Genomic DNA, 24,961 nt, shown 5'->3' on the forward strand with positions numbered 1-24,961 from the left:
AAGCTTTGGAATAGAAGTGTGTCTTAAGCCTTGATTTAAAAACTTCCATTGAGGTTGCAGATCCTATCTTAAATCCAATACAGTATGAATTTTTCAAATCAGTTCAGGTTCACATGATCAGACTTCATTTTGGTCCTTGAATTTGGGTTATCCGTGGCCGACACATAAAGCTCGAAGGTCGAGAGAGAGTTTTTTATTTATTTGAGACTGTCAGAACCGGAACAGGAGGAGGACCCAGATGCGTAACGGTTCTCACACAAGGTGTATCTTACAGGCAGGGTGTCACGTGACCGGACCAGATCGGGGGCAGGAGGCAGGAAGGGAGAACTCATTCGCGTTAACGATCAGATACTTTTATTAAGGAAATAAAAGTCGTCCAACACTCAGGGACAAAACAAAACAAAACAGGCTTACAAGCAAACAGGAACTCAGACTAGGACTACTCACAAAACAGGCTTTTACTTAGAACTGGCAACTACAGGTTTCCTCTAGTCAAACAGAACAGATTGATGCAGAACAGAAAACGCAATGAACCAGCCACCGGCAAAATTTACAACCCGCCCTTAAAAAGCACACACGCAAATTAGAAAATCTTCTACAGCCGGTGCCCAGGGGGCGGGGCCAGCTGGTTACCACGGCGACCATGCTGGACATGACACAGGGTCGGGTAGGGTTACTTTAACTGGATTACTTTCAATGACTTTTGGATTACTCCAATACCAAATATGCTAATAAAAGACAAAGGAGACTAAATATGAATAAAACGATGACTCACAACACGTGGTAAGCTTTCTCTCCTGGCTTTGATCTCTTTGATCTCCGGCAAAACGAACATCAAATGCGACAGAAACAAAATGAAAATCAATCCAAACAGCTTGCCGACATCATTTTTGCCGTTCCATGTGTTCCGTTACTCCCCAAGCCTGCACAAAATTTAGTAATCTTATTTATATTGAGTTTCTTTTGTCTTTTATTATCATATTTGGTATCGGAGTAATCCAAAAGTAATTGAAAGTAATCCAGTTAAAGTAACCCTACCCAACCCTGACATTGTTTATGCATTGTATAACTGTATTGCAATTTGTTTTGTTTTTGTGCAAATATTTTTTGGGGTTATTTAGTGGTTGAGGGCTTTTTGTGTGGTGTCTAAATAAGAAGCCGCAAAAGACGCATTTGCACAAAAAAATGTCTTTAGTTTTAGAGACCAAAACTCAATCCCACCTCAGCAAAAAGTCTTGCAAAATCGACCAAAATCTTTCGAGAAAATCCAAGTTGAGCTTGGCAGCGTCAGCAACCTTCGTTCCCGGCTGCAGTGTTGCGCTGGCGCCGCTGGGTGGGCGCGCGTCCTGGTTTCCACCGCCCCTTTATCGGCTGCCGCTGGCCTCTCCGAAGAAAAAGAAGAGGACTGGGTCCAGGGAAGAGGAGGAGGAGGAGGGCCCCCGCCGCCATTATCGGAAAGCTGCCGCCTCTAATCGCACTTTCGCACACGCGATGCGCTCCGGAGCGGCCAGCGGACGCCCCTGAACGCCGCATCGGAGGTCTTTTTGGGTGGGACACTGAAATTCCCCCGCGATTGCTTCCTACCGGCTTGCTTTTTGCGCGAGGCGTGTGCGGCCGGCCCACTGCACGAAATGTGCACAACAATGGACACAAATAATGAGTGAAAACCAAGCAACGTGGTGAAGCCAGACCGGAGGGACGCTTAGCACGATCTGGTCCTCTTTTTATCTTATTTCCTCTGCACATCGGGATTCCCCTGCAAGCTTTAACGTCGGATCCTTCTCTTTTTTTGGATATTTATTGCCTTTCCTGTGTTTCCCTCCCCTTTGAATAGCAACGACGCAAGTGATGCCGAAAAGGAGAAAGCAAGCGCGGCTAAACAACCGCTAGGTGAGCTTTGCAGTGACACATGCACCCAAACGCACCGAATGACGTTTCGAGTGCGTCTTTGTGCATTTTGCACATCAGGCTGCGGCAAGCTGGCCTGACAGATGCAGCGAGAGAAAGGCAGACAAGCGATGCTATGCACGCCCTCCTCTTATTTACGGCTTTAGCGCGCCGGTGAGCAGTATTAGGCGCAGTACAGTTACTCGTTACTTCATTGAAAAAACCCAGATTACTGACACTCAAAAGTAGATGTCTAGTTACTAATTACCATATTTATACTCACATTGGATCCAACCCCCAAAAACTGCTCTGTTGTGGTGTGTCTTGGGCAAGTACAGCCTAGTGGCGCCCATCCCTCTCCAGGCCGACATTTGTTTCCACCCTAAATAAGGAGAGAAGACATCAATGGATTTTGAACTCGCAAAGAGCACAGGGGATGACCCAAACTTCTGATAAATCTGTTCTAAAAGACCTCCCTTGAGCCCTTTCTTTCAAGTCTCCTAGGAAACTAAAAGCAGATCCGCCGTAAAGGGTGTGGGTATCAAAGAACAGCAACATTATTGGCTTATAATGACAATGATGTAAACAGTGCATAGCCAAACATTAAGAGAAATAGAAGAAAATGTTAACACTGACCTGAGGAAGTAGTGCACCCTTCATTTTTTTTGCCTTGTTCCGTCTTGAGAGCTTGAAAACCAACACAGGCGAGACACTCCATATCCATTTTGTCTTAAAACTCACTCGAAATTTTCCTTCTTTGTGTCTGAATAATGTCGAAAATGTTTTCTTTTTTTCTCCAGGCATGCAATATTGTCAAAATAATTTTACAAAAAAAAAACTCCGCACTCTTTTACTGTAAATTCTGTACTCACGTTTAAAAAAATGCTTGAATTTAAATGCTGTGTTTTCAAGGATTGGAAAGCACTTGAATTTTGGGTAAAGTGCTTGTCAGTGCTTGAAATTGGTACGTTTCTCAACAAGTCTGCTTAAAAATGGCGCAGACATTTCTCTCTGGTGGCTTTGCTTTGCCGATGCATTTCTTCTTGCCTCGCGATTAACTGCAGCTGGCATTAGTTTGTACTGTATTGTCCTATCTGGCGTCATTGCCCCTAGAGGACCGGTGCTTGCTTCACCTAAACAGGGCACTATAAAATATGTATTTGTGCAATGATTCCGTATCAATTATGGATATTTTTTCAGGGCCATGCAAAAAATGACGCCAGCGTTTCTCAGTGGTAAATTGTAATGGAATTTTTTTCAATTAATGGTACTGGAGAAATTGGAAAGTTGGCTTTGAAAGTCCTTAAAAAGTGCTTCGATTTAGCCGTGAACAAGGTGTACAAACTTTGTGCCCCGTTGATTCAGTTCTTCCTGTACAAGCCCCGCCTCCTCCCAATGCGCTGCCTTCCATTTGCTACTGGTGACACAAAACCAGATATGGGCGTATAAACTCACCCCCTTAATTCTGTGTTTTATTTAGTAGTTGTAAATTCGGCTTGGTTGCGTTTATATACGGTAGGGAGAATATCAATAAGGAGAAATTACATGCTCCTGTGTTTGAGATGGTGCCTTCGTAACTGTATTTAGTTGCACTCTGTAGGTCAGAGGTCTTAAACCTTCTTCTAGCACCGAGCTACTTTTTGTTACTAATTAGCACAAGGGCACCATTTTTTTATATTCTTTATAACTAGCTATAATGTAACATGTTAGCAAGATAGCATTCAAAACATGTATAAAAAAAAGCTAGCCAGATAGCTTGCTAAATAGAAACGTATGAAGAAGATGGCTAGCTACAAAGCTAAAAAGGTACAACAAACTAAATTGTGCTATTTCGTGTAGAATAAATCAATAAAAAGATAAGTAAATTTGTTTGTGTAGCAGTTGCAGATAATCAATAAATTATCCTACTCTTTTAATTGGTTGCTTAAAAATAATTATCAATACTTGATTAGGTTTTTTTTGTCCTTAAAAACAATTAACTGGTCTGGAGAGCGGTTTTGGCAGTTTAATTAAATTTTGCCCCCAGACTGAGGAGTTCATTTCTTCCTCATGCCATGAGGCTCTTTAACTCCACCCGGGGGAGTAAAAGCCCACATAAACCCCGCCCCCACATTTGCATATTACCCTATTTTTTTTACAGTGTTTATTTTACGTAGCACTATTTAAATACTCTATAGCAACACTTTATATTGGGTATTTTTGTATTCTATATATTTTATTCTATTTTTTTATTTTTCAACACAAGGATACTGCTAGAAGTGTGAATTTCCCTACCGGGATGAATAAAGTATCTATCTATCTAACAGGAATCGATTTGTCAATTTCTCAAATAAAAATGTATTGTTCATTAATTATTAAAAATTGGGATGAAATAGAATACCAATAAAAATATAATTTCAACAGAAAATCCCAATGACCAAGCACTAGCAAGATATTCTCAGGGCAGGTCTGCGGGCACCTCAGCTGTCCACAGGGGCCATCGCGTTGGAGACCCCTGGTGTAGGTAAATCCCAACCCGCCCAACCTTTTATATAATGTGTCTAGCATTGTGTTGGTAGCATCAGAGTTGTCAACTAAGGAGGAGCTGTCAAAGATAAATGAATGAATGAATGAAAACTTTATTTCGAACATTATAAAATAAAAACGGGACAAAAACAATGACGCTTATTTTTCCTACCCCTTCACCTTTTAATTACATTCGATCGATAGCTCCACTTTTGTGTCTAAATACAACACAATCTCAAGGATACACACAGATGGTCAGATATCAATAACTATAATAATAACAATAGTCACATATTTTATACGCTAATTATCGTAGTAACCCATCTATTAACGTTATGATGCTACTTGTCACGAAATAGCATTGTGACACCAATGACTCCGCACACAGACACACACACACTTTTCCTGGTGGTTCTCACCTTTGGGTTTTTGAATTTACGACAGCCTTTAAGTTATAATTTCCCTCTTTCCGAATGAATCATTTTTGGATGTTTTCTGGCATGTTTTTGTTGATATCCACGAACCGCTTTAAAAAGTAGCGGAGTAACGTAGCATGTGGTAACGACAGCGCTCCGGTGTCCCCACGCCGGACAGCTGGCTAAATAAAGCTCTTTCCCTACGCTCTCTGCTGTTTCAATGGAGGCTTAGAAGCCTATATTTCATTCTTGTGATCTTATTATGGACATAACAGAAGCCATGCCTGGTCACCGGCCAATCACGTCAGTCCCTGTTTGCAGTGAGGGATGTCCGTAGCATCGACCCCTTAGGTTGGGGACCTTTTTGACCCAAAGAACCATCAAAAAAATTCTTGTTAGTTTGTTTTTTGAGAGCCACACCATTTTTGAAGTCTTTGTGATGATTCAAATACAAGAGTCACATGTGTAGCGGTTTTCCATCAATACTAGCTCCAAGTTGTCCGTTTCATGGGTAATGGATCTGGTGTTGATTCTAAAAACCCTATCCGTGCACAAACAAGTAAATTTTGTGACTAATAATAGGTGTATTGACCGAAATTAGGGTGATACAAAGTATGATAAAATTGGAGGCCTATTCCTTTTATTGTAGGTAAACAATTTTGAGATAGTCTGGCTAGCTACACGCTAGCCTCGGATAACCGCGTTTTCTTCAAGTTCTTTGTGATGATTAAAATACAAATTGTCCGTTTCATGGGTAATGGATCTGTCGTTGATTCTAAAAACCCTATCACTGCACATACAAGTACATTTTGTGACTAATAATAGGTGTATCGACCGAAATTAGGGTTATACAAAGTACAATGAAATTGGAGGTAAACGATTTTGAGATAGGCTGGCTAGCTCCACGTTAGCCTCGGATAACCGTGTTTTCTTCAAGGCCTTTGTGGTGATTAAAATACGAGAGTCACATATGTAGCGGTTTTCCATCAATACTAGCTCCAAGTTGTCCGTTTCATGGGTAATGGATTTGGTGTTGATTCTAAAAACCCTATCAGTGCACATACAAGTACATTTTTTTGACTAATATTAGATGTATTGACCAAAATTAGGGTTACATAAAGTACAATGAAATTGGAGGCCTATTCCTTTCATTGTAGGTAAACGATTTTGAGATAGGCTGGCTAGCTACACTCTAGCCTCGGATAACCGTGTTTTCTTCAAGGTCTTTGTGATGATTGAAATACAAGTTGTCCGTTTCATGGGTAATGGATCTGGTGTTGATTCTAAAAACCCTATCCGTGCACAAACAAGTAAATTTTGTGACTAATAATAGGTGTATTGACCGAAATTAGGGTGATACAAAGTATGATAAAATTGGAGGCCTGTTCCTTTTATTGTAGGTAAACAATTTTGAGATAGTATGGCTAGCTACACGCTAGCCTCGGATAACCGCGTTTTCTTCAAGTTCTTTGTGATGATTAAAATACAAGTTGTCCGTTTCATGGGTAATGGATCTGTCGTTGATTCTAAAAACCCTATCACTGCACATACAAGTACATTTTGTGACTAATAATAGGTGTATCGACCGAAATTAGGGTTATACAAAGTACAATAATATTGGAGGTAAACGATTTTGAGATAGGCTGGCTAGCTCCACGTTAGCCTCGGATAACCGTGTTTTCTTCAAGGCCTTTGTGGTGATTAAAATACGAGAGTCACATATGTAGCGGTTTTCCATTAGTACTAGCTCCAAGTTGTCCGTTTCATGGGTAATGGATCTGGTGTTGATTCTAAAAACCCTATCAGTGCACATACAAGTACATTTTTTGACTAATATTAGATGTATTGACCGAAATTAGGATTACATAAAGTACAATGAAATTGGAGGCCTATTCCTTTCATTGTAGGTAAACGATTTTGAGATAGGCTGGCTAGCTACACGCTAGCCCCGGATAACCGCGTTTTCTTCAAGGTCTTTGTGATCATTGAAATACAAGTTGTCCGTTTCATGGGTAATGGATCTGGCGCTGATTCTAAAAACCCTATCCGTGCACAAACAAGTACATTTTGTGGCTAATAATAGGTGTATCGACATTAGGCTTATACAAAGTACAATGAAAATTGGAGGCCTATTCCTTTATTGTAAGAAAACGATTTTGAGATAGGCTGGCTAGCCACACTCTAGCCTCGGATAACTGCATTTTCTTCAAGGTTTTTGTGATGATTAATATACAAGTTGTCCGTTTCATGGGTAATGGATCTGGCGCTGATTCTAAAAACCCTATCCGTGCACAAACAAGTACATTTTGTGGATAATAATAGGTGTATTGACCGAAATTAGGGTGATACAAAGTACAATGAAATTGGAGGCCTATTCCTTTCATTGTAGGTAAACGATTTTGAGATAGGCTGGCTAGCTACACGTTAGCCTCGGATAACTGCGTTTTCTTCAAGGTCTTTGTGGTGATTAAAATACGAGAGTCACATATGTAGCAGTTTTCCATTAGTACTAGCTCCAAGTTGTCCGTTTCATGGGTAATGGATCTGGTGTTGATTCTAAAAGCCCTATCCCTGCACATACAAGTGCATTTTGTGACTAATAATAGGTGTATCAACCGAAAGTAGGGTTATATAAAGTACAATGAAATTGGTGGCCTATTCCTTTCATTGTAAGTAAACGATTTGGAGATAGGCTGGCTAGCTACACGCTAGCCTCGGATAACCGCGTTTTCTTCAAGGTCTTTGTGATGATTGAAATACAAGTTGTCCGTTTCATGGGTAATGGATCTGGCGCTGATTCTAAAAACCCTATCCGTGCACAAACAAGTACATTTTGTGACTAATAATAGGTGTATTGACCGAAATTAGGGTGATACAAAGTATGACAAAATTGGAGGCCTATTCCTTTTATTGTAAGAAAACGATTTTGAGAGAGGCTGGCGAGCTACATTCTAGCCTCGGATAACCGCGTTTTCTTCAAGGCCTTTGTGGTGATTAAAATACGAGAGTCACATATGTAGCTGTTTTCCATCAGTACTAGCTCCAAGTTGTCTGTTTCATGGGTAATGGATCTGGCGTTGATTCTAAAAGCCCTATCACTGCACATACAAGTACATTTTGGTGTATTGACCGAAATTAGGGTTATACAAAGTACAATGAAAATTGGAGGCCTATTCTTTTCATTGTAAGAAAACGATTTTGAGAGAGGCTGGCGAGCTACACAGTTTTTGTGTTGATTAATATACAAGTTGTCCGTTTCATGGGTAATGGATCTGGCGCTGATTCTAAAAACCCTATCCGTGCAGACACAAGTACATTTTATGGCTAATAGGTGTATCGACCGAATTTTGGGTTAAGGTACATTTCCTTTTGTTCATTAAATTGCTGGCTTTTCACTTGGGTGTTTTACCACTCGTGAAACCTAAGACTAGTCCAGAAGATATTCTTCCCTCCGCCTATCAGAATAGGTCACCAAATGATCCGGCAGTAACCCTCCTCTAGAGGTCGATTATTTTGGATGAGCTACCTCAGGTTGTGTTTAGGATTGCTTGGGTTTATTATTGGATGGCAGGCCCTGCCCAGTTGAGCAATGTGAGCTGCTAATATTCGCCCCTGTGGCTGCTAGCTGGGTTGGAACAGGCGCTTGAAATCCTCGATTACGCTTGAATTTCAATGTTGTGTTTTCAAGATCGGGGAAATGCTTGACAATGCTTGTAATTGTCGCCATGTTGCTTACTCGGCTGACTCTATAGAGCAGTGTTTTTCACCCTTTTTTGAGCCAGGGCAGTGTTTTTTACATTGGAAAAATTTTGCGGCACACCACTAACCAAAAATGTTATAAAATGACACTGAACAGTATGTTTAATTGCAATATAAATGATGATACCCCCATTTTTTACAGCACAGATACTTGACAATGACATCATATTTGCAGAAAATTATTCATAAATGTTTTATAAAATTTTAGAAAGTGACATTGGATAATTTCTTACGGCACACTAGTGTGTCGCGGCACAGTGGTTGAAAATCACTGCTATAGACCATGCAATAAATGAAAAAAAGAAAAAAAAAAGAAATATATATATACTATATATATATTATATACTATATATATATATATATGAAAAAGTGCATGAAAATGACACCGACACGCCTGCCCTGGTGTCTTGTCATCTGAAGCATCACCGCCCCCTACTGGTCGCACCTAAGAGGACAGCTCTATTTAGAAATCAGTCTAGTTTGACTCGGTCCACTGAGGAGATTTCTTTTGCTCCAGACGGCACTTTTTTTAATGATATATTACCAATCATAATAAAAAATTCACCCAATTCTTCCTTATGTTTTGCAGGGGTTGCCTAAAAACACATAAAATACAACTTTAAATATTCATAGATCTACAAAAAAAATTGTAAAATACGTACGATTTTAGCTCTTTAGACACTGAGCAGATTTCAATTCAAACAACAGAAAATCCCTGAAAATGTAAACAATACTTTAAAAAAAAAAAAAAAATCTTCAGTGTTACCAGTTAATGATAAAATGCAAAAAAGAAGCTACTTACAGTTGTATTTTAACCAATTTAGACACAGATCCTCTGAAAACTACCCAAAAAACTATTGAATTAATTCTAATTAAAATCAATAAAACAAAAAAGCTATCAATATCATTAAGTGAGTCCAAATTTTGCTTTTGCTTTTTATAAATCCAGTACTTTATTTTTTTGTCTTCCGTATTAAACTCAATTATTACGCAACACCTTTCCAAGTTTGTAAACAAGTGTCCGTTGTTGAAGCAGAATGGCAGAATTCATGTCAGTTTATAGCAGCCCATTGACACCTAAAGATCATAGATAGGAACAGCACAAAATAGCACCAAGTATGTTCTAGCAGCAAGATAGTGACTTTATTTTAGTCATCAAAGCCAACAGGTCCTGGAAGGTCCTGGAATAATTGGAAAATAGGCCTTGAGAAGTGCTTGAATTTGGCCATTAAAGGTGTACAAACCCAATGAATCTTGCAATGGCCACAACAGTCATTTTTAGGGTCCTGAAAACAATAATTTGTTCCATAGCTCCAATGATTCGTGCTCGTGGCCATAAAATACTTTTAAGATTGGAGAAGAACAGGGGAACATTGCAAAAAAAAATTTAGGTGTCATGTGGGCAAACGTTTTTTTCATATGCTGTACAGACGCTGCCCTACTTACGAACAAGTTTGTAAGTTGAATTTGTTCGTAAGTAGCTTCAGTGCCAAGGTTCATTTAAGTATGTTTAAGGCTTGTATAAGTAACCTGTATTGTTTCGTACTAAAAAAGTAAACATTTCCTAAAATAATATGCTCTATAAAGATAAATAAAGTGAAGTTTGACTTACTTTCGGAAGATGGGCTTCAAGAGTTAGGCGACTTCCTCCTTTGTGTTAAAAAGTGGCCGGAAAAAAGCGATCGGACCGTTTTCCCAACCGCATCGCGCTTTCTTATTCCACTTTTGTTTCAAAAGAAACGTCTCTCCTCTTTTTGACACTTTACACCAACCCTGTTGAATGGATGCACGAGATATTAAACAATAAAAATGTCAAAGTTCTTAGCGTGCTGGAGATACAATATAGAATGTTTACAGACAAACTAGGAAGTGGAAGCCGGATTTCTTCTTTGGGGTAGATGCTGGGTGACCTCTCACAGCACCACCTGCTGGTAGAGGTGGAAAGAAGTACTGCAGTAATGTCCTGTCCTCGGAAAAAGCTGCACACAATAAAAAAAACTAACTTACAGCAATGTCTGGATATTTTTCGACATCCCGAAAAAATGTTATACCGTTGTTGTAGTTGTTTCTCTCTCTCTCTTTTGCGCTCGCTTTTTGATTTCTCTCTCTTGCACTTTTTGCTCTCTCTCTCCTTCTCGCTTTCCCTTTATCTCTCGCTTTCTCCTTCTTTCTCTCTCTTTTGCTCTCTCACTTTTTGCTCTTTTTCTCTCACTTTTCACTCTCTCACTTTTCGCTCTTTCTCTCTCACTTTTCACTCTCTTGCTCTCGCTTTTTGCTCTCTCTCGCTCTCTCTCTCTTGCTTCTCTCTCTCTCACTCTCACTTTCTGCTCTCTCTCTCGCTTTTTGTTCTCTCTCTCTCACTTTTCACTCTCTTTTGCGCTTGCTTTTTGCTTTCCCTCTCTCTCACTCTCTCGCTCTCTCTCTCTTTTTGCTCTCTCTCGCTTTTTGTTCTCTCTCTCGCTTTTTGCTTTCTCTCTCTTGCGCTTTTTGCTCTCTCTCCCTCTCGCTTTCCCCTTATCTCTGGCTTTCTCCTTCTCTCTCTCTCTCTTGCTTTCCCCTTCTCTCTTTCCCTCTAATCCACTAGTCCGGCCCCCAAGAGAATGTCGGTTCCATCGTGTGGCTCCCCGAGTTAAAATGAGTTTGACACCCCTGCATTCAATTATGATTTTTCAGAGACCATGTGACTATAGCCAGTGTATTCCTGACATTGCAATTTATAATCGTATATTGAGGCTAGAATGTTGCTCAAATGGAACAAAGAAACTTCGATTGTTAGTCCTTTGGACTATTTAATCAAGATTTTAAGGTATCGGGTCATTACAGAGCCCAAGTGTCTCGCATGCTGTTTCATTTTCAAGTCAGAAGTTAGTAGTTGACACGGTGTGACATTTTCGTCCAATCAGAATGACTGAAGTTGTTTTTCCTTCTTTCCCCTTCCAGGAGTCGACTTTCAAAAGAGATGAACAAGAGCCGTAACATCACATGGCATTGCGCTTCTTCTACTTTTCAAACTCGATGGCCTGCAGAAGGACCTGAAATTTGAGCGCAAACTCTATGGACAACCCCTCGAGGCGACTTTTTACACAGTGCCTGTTTATGGCAGGATGATCGCGGGTAGATTATGATGGCGAAAAAGCAAGATGTCCGCTCCCCCATTTACAACCTCATCGTGGTTGGCTTGTCGGGAACGGAGAAAGAGAAAGGACAATGTGGGGTCGGGAAGTCCTGCCTCTGTAACAGGTACGTCCGGCCCAGCGCGGACGACTTTTACCTGGATCACACCTCGGTGTTGAGCACCAGTGACTTCGGGGGTCGGGTGGTCAACAACGATCACTTCCTCTTTTGGGGGGAGGTCTCCCGGCTTCTGGAGGAAGGGCCCGAATGTCGGATGCACGTGGTGGAGCAGACGGAGTTCATCGACGACCAGACCTTTCAGCCTCACCGCAGCACCGCTATGCAGCCCTACATTAAAAGGGCTGCCGCCACCAAGCTGGCATCGGCGGAGAAACTCATGTACTTCTGCACGGATCAACTGGGCCTGGAGCAGGACTTTGAGCAAAAGCAAATGCCCGAGGGAAAGCTTCAAGTCGACGGTTTCCTCCTCTGCGTCGACGTCAGCCGGGGCATGAACCGCAACTTTGACGACCAGCTGAAGTTTGTCACCAACCTCTACAGTCAGCTCAGCAAAACCAAGAAACCCATCGTGTTGGTGCTCACGAAATGTGACGAAGGAGTGGAACGCTACATCAAAGACGCACATACCTTTGCCATCACCAAGAAGAGTCTACCTGTGGTGGAGACGTCAGCCCGTTCCAACATCAACGTTGACCTCGCCTTTCTTACTCTGGTTCAACTCATTGATAAAAGCAGAGGCAAACCCAAGATCATCCCTTATTTCGAAGCGTTAAAACTCCAAAGCCAGCAAATAGCATCCGCTAAGGATCGCTACGAGTGGCTCATCAACCGGATAGTGAAGAATCACAACGAAAGCTGGCTGATCACCAGCCGACGCATGAACACCTCCCCGGAATACAAAGAATATGTTTTCTTGGAAGGAACCGCTAAATGCAAGAAACTGTTCCAGCAGCACGTTTACCGTCTGAAGCAGGAACACATCGAGCGACGGCGTAAAATTTACCTGAGCACACTTCCTCTTGCACTTAGCTCTTTGGTGCCTGACCTCGATGAGATAGACCAGCTGAGCTGGTCAGGGGTGCAGAAGGTTCTAGAGTCCAAGCAGCACTTTGCTCACTGGTTTGTCGTTCTGGAGGACTCCCCTTGGGAAGACACGTCTCACATCGACAACATGGAAGATGAGCGGATCCCGTCGGATCTTCTGGAGACGGACGAAGCGGAGGAGTTATTCAACGCCCACCTGGAGCATTTACGCAACGAATGCCGGCGTGCGGAGATGCGATTGGAGTTTAAGCACAAGCTTGCTTCCTCTCCCTTTGTCACACCAGGCAGACCTTGGGAAGAAGCCCGCAGCTTTATTATGAATGAAGAGTTTTATCAGTGGCTCGAAGAACAGGAGTACTTGGACCTTTACAACCGTCACCAAAAGGAGATCATTGACCGTGCTAAAGAAGACTTTCAGGAGCTGTTACTGGAGTATTCCGAGCTTTTTTATGAACTGGAAGTGGACGCCAAGCCCAGTAAGGAGAAAATGGGGGCCATCCAGGAAGTGTTGGTAGAAGAGCAGCGTTTCAAGGCGCTGCAGAAGCTTCCCGCCGAAAGAGACGCTTTGGTATTGAAGCATATCCACTTTGTTTATCACCCCACAAAGGAGACGTGCCCCAGCAGTCCCCACTGTGGGGACTCCAAGATTGAGCAGCTCCTGGCATCCCGCTTCCCTACGTTTTATCCCTTTTTCGATGTGAAAGCTCATTTCGGCGACACAAAAGCTGACAGAATCAACCTGGTCATACTAGGAAAGGACGGACTGGCCCGAGAATTTGCCAACGAGATTAGGGCTCTCTGCACGAACGACGACTGGTACGTCTTAGATGGGAAGATGTACGAGCTGACGCTGAGACCTATTGAGGGAAACGTGCGTCTCCCTGTCAATTCTTTCCACACTCCGACGTTCACCCCTCACGGCTGTCTGTGCCTTTACAATTCAAAAGAATCCCTTTCTTATGTGATCGAAAGCCTGGAGCGTCTTAGGGAATCCACCATAGGTCGGAGGGACAGCCAGCTGGCACAACTGCCAACGTCGCTGCTTTTAGTCACCAAGAGAGGCGTCGGCTCTTACGTGGACGTCGTAGGAGAAACCGCTTTGAACCTGATAACGCAAGGACAGCAAGTCGCGAGGAGACTGCAGTGTAGCTTCTTGGATCCCGCCTCCCCAGGTGTCGGCTATGGACATAACGTAAGCGAGTTGCAAATCAACCAGGTGCTAAGGGGTCTCCTGGACACTCGGAGGAGTACATCCTTCAGTAGCAACTCCCCGCCACTGCTCCCCGAGCCCCAGGGTATGCGAGAGTCTCCTCACCAACCGACCCCGGAGGCAGATCTTCGCATTGTCATGTGTCTAATGTGTGGCGACTCCTACGACGTCGAGCAGCTGCTGTCCCCCTTCTTGATGCATCAGCACTGCAGGCCAATGTCCAACAGTGGCACCTCTGTCCTGCTGGAACAGACTGTCGCCGGACATAAGCTTGCTATAGAGCTGTCCATTCTCTCCTATCACGCGTCTTTCACCCTGCGGAAGAGCCGGTTGGTGCACGGCTACTTTGCTGTGTACTCGGTCTCCCGAAAGGCGTCCCTGGAGACGCTTTGTGCCTTCTTATGCGAGGTTCAGGACATTATCCCGGTTCAACTGCTGGCGGTAGGAGACAGCCAAGCCGAGTTGATGGAGAGCGAATACGCCCGGGAGCAGCAGATTCAAGGGGAGGACCTCGCTCATGAGATCGAGGGTCGGTTTAACAGCGTGGTATGCGGATCCGGCGGAGTCGTAGGAGGTCTGCACAGGATTGAGATGTTCCATTCCTTTTTAATGGAGGTGGTCGAGAAGAGAAACATTGTGGAAGCCACGCACATGTACGATAATGTTGCTGAGGCCTGCATCAATGAAAACGTGTACTCCCCGCGCTGTAGCTCTCCAAGCCCCGTGACCATGTTCCTGGATTCAGAGGACGACGTCGAGCCATCTCCCCCTTACTACGACGGCACCCTCACGTCCCACCACGGGGGCTTTAACATGCCCGACCTGGACTCCAACGACATCTCTCTAATATCCGACATTAGAGATCTGGAAAGCAAACTCAACAACAAGATGTCCCCTCAGGTTCGAGTGAAACCCGGCGTGACTTTCGACTTTCGAAAGATTGCCCGAAACCCGTACATAGACACGGTCGGCCACCGGCGCTCTCTGCCGTCCGCCGTCACCTGGGTCCCTGGGGGCGACGTGGGCTACGACCCTTCCGATTACGCCGAACCCATCGACGCCGTTTGCAAGCCCCGTCCCAGCAACGATGAGATCATCTACTCGGTGCCGCACGACAGCACCCAAGGAAAGATCATCACCATCCGCAACTCCAACAGGATGCACTCTAACGGTAATGGCTCCGACAGTGACGTGGACAGCAGTTCTCTGGAGCGGAGAAGGAAGTTCTCGGCAGCCGCCGTCAAGCCTCGTCTGTACCGCGACCGATCCAAGCGTCTCGGGAAATTCAGCAACTTCCGCACGAGCTTCATAGGCAGCGACGACGAGATGGGAGCGTTGACAAAGTCAAAGGAAGATGATTTTGGCACACTGAAAAGCGAAAGTCTGGTTATCGAGGAGAATGAGGACCCCAAGAAGAGGAATATTCTGAAAAGTCTTCGACGGACTGCCAAGGTTTGTGTTTAGAACTTTCCCATCCTTTAATCATGGGTCTCTAACTTGATAGTTTGGGGACCCCACCATAAATTGGAAGTGTACCGTATTTTCCGCACTATAAGGCGCACCTAAAAGTCTTCATTTTTTTTCAAAAGCTGACCATGCGCCTTATAATACAGTGCGCCTTATATATGGCTCAATATTAAATCGCAAGGTCTCGCAACTTACGCAACAGCTTCCGACTCGATTTTCCCCCGAACGTGGAGTAGTCCGCGGTGTATGCTGGGATTTATATACCGGCGTTTCATTGGCTAACCAATGTGTCAATCATCCGTTAAATCGATCGCTATTGGCTGAAGTTATTCGGAGCCTCGGATTGGCTAGAGGGCCAAAACAAACCCTGCAATTGGCCGAAAAAGATGTGTCAATCATCAGTTAAATCGATCGCTATTGGCTGAAGTTATTCAGAGCCTCGGATTGGCTAGATGGCAAAAACAAACCCTGCAATTGGCCGAAAAAGATGTGTCAATCATCCGTTAAATCGATCGCTATTGGCTGAAGTTATTCGGAGCCTCGGATTGGCTAGAGCGCCAAAACAAACCCTAGACGTATTTGCTTCTTTGCAAGCTTTGGGAATGTTAAGGGGGTAATCAGTTGACGTCGACATTCCCATTGTAGCGCCTTATAATCCGGTGCGCCTTATCTATGGAAGATATAGGACCAAAAACTATTTTTTGGGGGTGCGCCCTATAGTGCGGAAAATACGGTAATTTTAATGGGGCCTGCTCGAGTATAAATTTAGGCAGATCTCAAATTTCACACGCTAATGTTTGAGATCAATGTATTGTAATCCCTTATTTATTGTGGTAATGGAAACCAGAACCCTCGGGACATGCAAAATCTGAAAATAGGCCCCTGCACCAATTTTAACAATATTCAACCGGGGATAACGGATTGCGGCTGCACTGGTGCTATTCATTTTAGGCGGACACAATAGAATAAAAGCTGCCATTCATGACACAATTCTGAAATACGAAATACTTGACAAAATACTCAACAAAATAGTCGAAAAAAACAAAAAAATATGTGACACAAAACACTACAAAATACATGACGAAATATGCAACAAAATAGCCGATAAAAACATGAAAAAATACGTGACGTAAAACACTACAAAATACATGACGAAATACGCAACAAAATAGCCGATAAAAAAAATTACATGACGAAATACGCAACGAAATAGACGATAAAAACATAAAAAAATGCGTGACGTAAAACACTACGAAATACGCAACAAAATAGTCGACAAAAACATGAAATAATAAGTGAAGTACATCACTACAAAATACGCAACCAAATAGTCGATAAAAAAATGAAAAAATACGTGACGTAAAACGCTACGAAGTACGCGACAAAATAGTCGATAAAAACATGAAAAAATAGCTGACCTAAAACACTACGAAATACGCAACAAAATAGTCGACAAAAACATGAAAAAATACGCGCGTAAAACACTACGAAATACTTGACAAAATACGCAAAAAAATAGTCGACAAAATTCGCAAAAAAAATATGTGACACAAAACACTACAAAATACATGACGAAATACGCAACAAAATAGTCGATAAAAACATGAAAAAATACGTGACGTAAAACACTACAAAATACATGACGAAATACGCAACAAAATAGCCGATAAAAAAAATTACATGACGAAATACGCAACGAAATAGACGATAAAAACATAAAAAAATGCGTGACGTAAAACACTACGAAATACGCAACAAAATGGTCGACAAAAACATGAAATAATAAGTGAAGTACATCACTACAAAATACATGACGAAATACGCAACCAAATAGTCGATAAAAAAATGAAAAAATACGTGACGTAAAACGCTACGAAATACGCGACAAAATAGTCGATAAAAACATGAAAAAATACCTGACCTAAAACACTACGAAATACGCAACAAAATAGTCGACAAAAACATGAAAAAATACGCGCGTAAAACACTACGAAATACTTGACAAAATACGCAAAAAAATAGTCGACAAAATTCGCAAAAAAAATATGTGACACAAAACACTACAAAATACATGACGAAATACGCAACAAAATAGTCGATAAAAACATTAAAAAATATGTGACACCAAATACATGACGAAATATGCAACAAAATAGTCTATAAAAATATGAAAAAATATGTGACGTAAAACGCTACAAAGTACGCGACAAAATAGTCGATAAAAACTATCTTTATCTATCTAGACATCTATCTAGACCTCTATCTTTATCTATCTAGACATTTATCTATATATCTAGACATCTATATCTATCTCGATATCTAGCTCTATCTCGACATCTAGCTCTATCTATCTAGGCAGCTATCTAGAAATCTATCTCTATCTATCTAGTCATCTATCTAGACATCTATCTAGACATCTATCTAGATCTCTATCTATCTAGACATCTATCTCTATCTACCTTGACATCTAGCTCTATCTATCTAGACATCTATCTATCTAGACATCTATCTAGCTAGACATCTATCTATTTATCTATCTATCTCTCTATCTAGACATCTATCTATCTAGACATCTATCTATCTAGACATCTATCTAGATCTCTATCTAGATCTCTATCTATCTAGACAGCTATTTATCTCTATCTAGACACCTATCTAGACATTTATCTCTATCTATCTCGACATCTATCTATCGTTTTTCGACCCCAAGTTGAGCAATTTCCTGTTATTTCATGCGGATCTGTGTTTTTTTCTGTCCTCCCAGAAATCCAGGCCGAAGCCCCGCCCGGCAATCCCCAAACCCGTGGAAAGCAACTACTTTGGGGTTCCCTTGGTCAGTGTGGTTTCACTCGATAGACCCATTCCTCTCTTCATCGAGAAGTGTGTTCGCTTTATCGAGACCACAGGTGGGTATTTTTACAAGTTGTTATGATTAGAATTGTCTTTAGTCTACTATCTATTTTTGTGGACTATGTTGACTAATCGGGCGGCGCAGTGGTTAGCGCGTGTACGGCAGTTTTGAGGTCATGCGATCGAACCTCATGTGTGGAGTTTGCATGTTCTCCCCGTGCTTGCGTGGGTTTCTTCCGGGGTTTCCTCCTACATTCAAAAACATGCATGGCAGGTTGATTGGCCTAACAAAAATCATCCCTAGGTGTGAATGAGCGAGCGAACTGTGTCCCTGTGTGCCTTGCCATTGGCTGGCAACCAGTTCAGGGTGTCCCCTGCCCGAGTACAACCTGGGATGGACTCCAGCACCCCCGCGACCCTACAGAGGATAAGCGGTGCATATAATGGCTGGATGGTATTATTGGGGTATTTATTGACTTAAAAAAAGCATTTGATACCATTAATCATAATATACTATTAAAAAAACTGGAAAGTTATGGCATCGGGGGCGTGGCTTTGCAATGGATTCAAAGTTATTTGACGGGGAGGAAGCAAAATGTAAAAATGGGAGCGTTGTCATCTGAATACTTGGACATCTGTTGTGGAGTACCACAGGGTTCTATCCTGGGTCCAAAGCAATGTTCCCTGTAATTTTCCTTACGGGTCTGAGCGTTCACACAGTCGGTGAGCAACGCTTGAAACAACAGTGAGCAACAGCAACCCCAAGTGTGGCAACTAAATCATTATCAAACATATCCAAAACTTGAAATTTTGCTGAGTTCCTGGCAATGCAAAATTATTTTTCATTTTTGCATGGTTTGACTCATGTACGATTGCAAAGGTTGTACGGCCTACAAACGTCGTTTGTTCTTACAATTCTTTCACAAGATATCCATTTTTTTTTTCCTGGTATCTTTTGTCGCATAATACTAACATTTTTGGGGGCTTATTGAGTCGGTTGCACGATTCACAACTGTATTTTATCACATTTTTTAGTGGAAGTACAATGTTGGCTCCAAGATTCACTTGATATAATTGGAAATTATTTGAATGCAACACAAACTTTTTCTTCTTTTTTCCCAGTTTTTTTCTACTTTTTAAAAATTCCTTTAAAGAAAATCTCATTGTGTTCATTTTTTTCCGAGCTGTTACTCTTTTCTTTTTGTTCTCTATTTACTTTTTTCCTACATTTCTTTCTTTTCTTTTTTTCTGGCTTTTTTCTAAATTTTTCCTTCTTTTTTTCCTCTTCCTTTTGTTTCTTTTTTTTCTCAGCTTTTCACTACTTTTTCATTTTGGTATTTTTATCTTTTTTGTTCTATCCCCCCTTCCTTTAAGTCATTTTTTGCATAATTTTACATCATATTGGGTCATGTTGGGATTAAAGAAGCAAAAACAACCTAAAGAGCCGTTTAGGACCCGAAAGAGCCGAATCCTTTTAGTGAGCTGAGCCGAAGAAGCCGGTTCTCGACAAACTCTACTAACTTTACTCAACTTCGGTATACTTCGACTCGACTTCAAAATACCGCATTTAGGACACAACGTCAGGGGAACCCGTGTATTTTTCCCTTCATGCACTGTCACTTTGACTTGAGTCGCTTCTTAATTAGTCATTTTGAGCCCTGATTTTTGTGCGCTGGCTAGATTTTCTTGTGCGCTGAGCTTAGAGGGAACACTGGTCCAAAGGTATTTGATTTATATCTTAACGCTATTTTGAATGTTTCAAAACTATTGAAAATAGTCATATTTGCAGACGACACTAACATTTTCTATTCAAATGACGGCTATATTGATTCGGTAATTTGGTCATCTTAATTTATCAGTTTTAATGAAATGTTTTTGGTAACATCTATCTCTCCCGCTTTTTTCAGGTCTCAACACAGAAGGTCTGTATCGCGTAAGCGGCAACAAGTCCGAAATGGAAAGCATGCAGAGGCAGTTTGAACAGGGTGAGTTCCTCGCCCAAGCTCGCCCCATGGCTTTGCTAACCATTCTTATTTCCATACCGCCTTCTCTCAGACCACGGATTGGACCTGGTGGAGAAAGACTTCTCCATAAACACTGTGGCCGGAGCCCTCAAGAGTTTCTTCTCCGAGCTGCCTGAGCCCTTGGTGCCTTGCGCTCTGCAGGTGGACCTCCTGGATGCTTTCAGTAAGCAAACATTGCTGGGTGGGGAAGGGTCTCCACTGGAACTTGAAAGCCCGACTCCTGTCTGAGGGCAAGGGCGGGGCGGCTTTTCAGGTTCTCCAGTCTGTTGATCCTGCAAAGAAGCTTCTTGAGAACCAATGTTTTGAGGGATGGGATCCTAAATCTGAGATGTTATTTTTGTGTGTTTTAGAAATCACTGACAGGGAGCAGCGCTTGTATACGATGAAGGATGTTCTGAGGAGGTTCCCCAGGGAGAACTATGATTCCTTTAAATACGTCGTGAGCCACTTACACAAGTAAGTTAACATTGAGGAAGATGTGTGTACGATGTCTCCACCGCCATTGTGGCCCCTACTGTCTTGTTTTCATTGTTGGGCAGGTTACCGTATTTTCCGCACTATAAGGCGCACCTAAAAGCCTTTATTTTGTTCAAAAACTGACCATGCGCCTTATAATACAGTGCGCCTTATATATGGATCAATATTAAGTCGCAAAGTCTTGCAACTAAGGCAAGCAGCCGCCGAGTAGATTTTTCCCCGAAGGCGAAGTCGTCCGCGGTGTATGCTGGGATTTATATACCGGCGTTTCATTTCCCAGCCAATGTGTCAATCATCATTTGAATCGATCACTATTGGCTAAAAATATTCGGAGGTAAAGGGGGCGGATCCTTTTTATCATTTACAGGCTCGCATAGGCTAAAGCGGCAAAACAAAGCCTGCAATTGGCCGAAAAAGATGAATGTGAATAGCAAGTTTGGTTGTCTACGGCATAAAGAAAACATGTTTTACCATTCTATATTTGTAAATATTTTACTCTCCTGGATTTACTACACTCACGGATATAAGAGGTTGCACATTATTATTGAACGCAACGACTTCGGTGAGCTACTCCGGCTATATATTTTCCCAGTATCTTGTTTCAGAGTGATCTAGATATTTCTGTGATGAGTCTATTTTTAAATTAAACTCAATTCCAAGTGTTTATTGTCATATGCACAGTAAAGTTGCGAGCGAAAAAGAAAATAGAAACTAAGGAATGGTTGGCATTTCTTGAATCCCAAGACTTTCACCTTCCGAATGATATTTGGAACGATGCATTTGAGTGACATCGTACGGACACCGCATCCGCACGTGTCTACGACACGTATTTGCTTCTTTGCAAGCTTTCGGAATGTTAAGGGGGTAATAAGTTGGACTGAACTAGCTGACTGTTTTGTCCACGTTCCCATTGTAGCGCCTTATAATCCGGTGCGCCTTATGTATGGAAGATAAAGGACCAAAAACTATTTTTTGGGGGTGCGCCCTATAACCCTTTGCGCCCTATAGTGTGGAAAATACGGTACTTTAAATAAGTCACTACTTCTTCCAAAAAGTAACTCATTTAGTAACTGAATTACTCTATAGCAGGGGTGTCAAACTCATTTGAACTCGGGGGCCACACGATAGAACAAACATTCTGTTGAGGGCCGATCAAGTAGATAAGAGAGAAAGAAAAGGAGAGATGAAGTAATAAGAGAAAGAGGGAGGGAAAAGGAGAGAGGGCGGGACAAAGAAAGAAAAAGAGAGAGAGAGAGAGCCTGAGAAACAAAAGATAAAAAGTTGTGAGAGAGGGGAAAAAGAAAGGGAGAGGAAGAAAGAAATCCAAAGAGAAATAGAAAGACAGAAGGAGAGAAAAGAGAAAAGAAAGTGCGAAGGGTAGGAAGAGAGAAAGAGAAAAGAGGGAAAAGGAAGTTAGAGCAAAAGAGGTTAAAAGACACAGAGAGTGAAAGAGACAGAGACAGAGTGGGAGAAAAGGGGTGGAAAAGAAAGCGAGAGAGCGAAATACAAGTACAGTGTCTTTGTTCGAGGCGCCTTTCTCTGGCAACATCAAGATGACAGATTTCAACCTGCAGCTTGTTTTTCTCTTGCACTTCTCTAAATGTTGTCTCGCGGGCCAGATGCAATCCCTTAGCGGGCCTGATCTGGCCCGCGGGCCGCCTGGTTGACACCTGTGCTCTATCGTAAGAGTAACTAACTATTTCTTATACTTTAAAACGTATGTCAAACAATTTAAAATGTTCCGAGCAAATATGAAACCCAGCATTTGCTTGTAGGGATTGGGATCCCGACTGTTTCTCGAGAACTGGCTCTTTCGAGTCGTTACAAAAAAGAGCCGACTCCTTCGGGCTCCCAAATGGCTCTTCGGGTTGTTTTTGCTGCCTTAATCCCTACATGACCATTTACTATGTAACACGATGCACAGAATGACTCAAAATGCTTCTCGACAGTCTGATTCGATAGACAAGGTATGAAATGAAGAAAAATCGGGCTACGTACAGGTGCTTGAAATCCTTGAAAATGCTTGAATTTTAATGTTGGTTTTCAAAGTTTGAAAAGTGCTTAAGTTAGGAATGTAGCTGTTGTAAATGCTAGGAATTGTTGCCATAATTCTTGGAAGTCTGAGTCGATAGACCTCGCACGAATGAAAAAATACAGTATAAAATGTCTTTGTCACGCCTGCTCTGGTGGCTTTTTTTTGCCATTGGATTTCTTCTGTAGCTGGCATTAGTTTGTATGGCATTGCCCTATTAAGCGTCATCGCCCCCTACGGGTCGTGCCGAACAGGCGGATGCATGCTACACCTTAACAGCGCTATATGAAATTTAGACTAGTGCAAAGATTACGTATTTGTCAGGACCAGAACAGAAACGGGACCCAATTGCGTTACGTTTCTCACAAGTTTTATTAAAGGAAAGAAGAAGGGCTGCACTCACAATTTGGCGCGGGAAGCAAGTTGCTCTCGTGCTCAGATAGTGATCTGAACACGGAAGTGGATCTTCCGTAGCGAGCGATGGCGGTGTCCAGGACGGAAAAACAGGTTGATAGCCAGGACAGAGAGCAAAAACTTGGTTGGGGTCAGAAACGGGTTGTAAGCCAGGATGGGAGAGCATACGTGGTCGAGATCAAAAACGGGTCATAAGCCAGGACGGGAGAGCATACGTGGTCGGGATCAAAAACAAGTCGTAACCGGAGACAAATGGGAGAAAAACGGGACAGCTAGGTGTCAGGGTCGAAAAAGGCTTGCCTAGTATACACTAAGGTTCGCAGACAGACTGACAACAGGGGACAGACAGGACTGGGTACGAGTACTAATTGGGAGCCAATCGGAGTCAGGGGAAGTTGTCGCCAAAGGAGCGGGCTCAGGTGATTCACATCGGTATTAATGTCTTTTCTTCAGGGTGAGTCAACTGAGCAGGCTGAACCTGATGACCAGCGAGAACCTGTCTATCTGTTTCTGGCCCACCCTCATGCGTCCGGACTTCACCACCATGGACGCTCTGACGGCCACGCGCACCTACCAGACAATCATCGAGACCTTCATCCACCAGTGTGCATTCTTCTTCTACAACCAGCCTCTCATCGACTCCCCCACCGGCCTGGGAGGGCTACCGGCCTCGCCCACCACCACCCTGGGCGGCGGCTCGGCTTACTCCTGCTACCGTTCCTCTCCGCCCCACACGGGGGCGCACTTCAGCCCCCTGCAGCAGCCGTCGCCACCCACTACCCCTCAGTCTCCCCTGCAGTCCCTGCTCCCACCCTTGCATCAGCATGCCCACCCTCACCACTCCCCTGCGGAACAGGAGACACTGTGAGATGAAGACGCCAGGATGTCCCCCTGAACTTCTCGGTGGACCAGGAACCTCTGGCTGGTGGTTTTGAGGTTTGCCTGGAATTCGACTTTTGTGGCCACCATGCTTTTTTTCTAGCTATTTTTCCTCATTAAAGTACTGCCACTGGATTTGTCGACCCTCTCGGTCTTTTGGGCTGGAAGCTCGCGCCCTCTAGTGGACACATTGGAGGGTACTTTGAGTTTGGGCGGGGCTTATACATCCAGGGATGCACTTTAATGTTCACTGTTGTTTTTTGTTTTGATATTTGACAGCTCAGCCATACCCATTGCCTTTATGGAGGACCAAATCTGCCACATGTAGAAATACATGTAAAAATAGTTGCAAAAATCAGTGAAGTAGAAACCTTCATGTTGACAATTATTACACAATTAAATACTCTATTACAGTGGTTACGCATAGAAAACCAAAGAACAAACCCCTCCTACCAGTCCAAGCATTCGTTTAACTCGGGGGTGTCAAACAGGCGGCCGGTGGGCCGCGTCAGGCCCGCTAAGGGATTGAATCCGGCCCGCGATACAACGCTCAGAGAAGCGCAAGAGAAAAACGAGCTGCAGGTTGAAATATGTTCACTTGATGTTGCCAAAGCCAGGTGCATCTCACAAACGATGGATGTACTTGTATTTCTCTCTCCCTCTCTCTCTGTCTACCTCCCTCCCTCTCTTTTCTCTCACTCTCTCTTTCAGTCTCTTTGTTCCTCTATGTCTCTTTCTCTGTGTCTTTTACCTTCTTTTGCTTTCTCTTCATTATTTCCTTTTCTCGCTCTTCTCTCTCTTTCTCTCTTTCTATTTCTCTTGGGATTCCTTTATCTCTTTCTTCCCCCTCTCACTATTTCTC

At 42.8% G+C, this 24,961-nt stretch overlaps 1 protein-coding gene across 1 annotated transcript; it reads left to right on the forward strand.

The window, feature by feature from the left end:
• The first annotated feature begins 1,409 nt into the window (after nucleotides 1–1,409).
• On the forward strand, nucleotides 1,410–24,234 carry arhgap35b (Rho GTPase activating protein 35b). Its single transcript, XM_088320632.1, has 7 exons — nucleotides 1,410–1,890; nucleotides 11,508–15,408; nucleotides 18,188–18,329; nucleotides 20,181–20,258; nucleotides 20,329–20,460; nucleotides 20,648–20,753; nucleotides 23,674–24,234. The coding sequence occupies exons 2-7, from the start codon at nucleotides 11,689–11,691 to the stop codon at nucleotides 24,086–24,088; spliced, it is 4,593 nt and encodes a 1,530-aa protein (XP_088176758.1). The 5' UTR covers nucleotides 1,410–1,890; nucleotides 11,508–11,688; the 3' UTR covers nucleotides 24,089–24,234.
• Nucleotides 24,235–24,961: the final 727 nt, after the last annotated feature.

Source organism: Urocampus carinirostris, chromosome 17 (genome assembly GCF_059441175.1).
Source record: "Urocampus carinirostris isolate Australia breed hairy pipefish chromosome 17, RoL_Ucar_1.0, whole genome shotgun sequence".
NCBI lineage: Eukaryota > Metazoa > Chordata > Actinopteri > Syngnathiformes > Syngnathidae > Urocampus > Urocampus carinirostris.

Excerpts from the sequence above, each read along its gene's own strand:
- arhgap35b (XM_088320632.1), top strand. The coding sequence starts at position 11,689 with ATGATGGCGAAAAAGCAAGATGTCCGCTCCCCCATTTACAACCTCATC. Across the intron at positions 20,259-20,328 it reads GCAGAGGCAGTTTGAACAGG|ACCACGGATTGGACCTGGTG; the intron begins GTGAGTTCCTCG and ends GCCTTCTCTCAG. Across the intron at positions 20,461-20,647 it reads GGACCTCCTGGATGCTTTCA|AAATCACTGACAGGGAGCAG; the intron begins GTAAGCAAACAT and ends TGTGTGTTTTAG.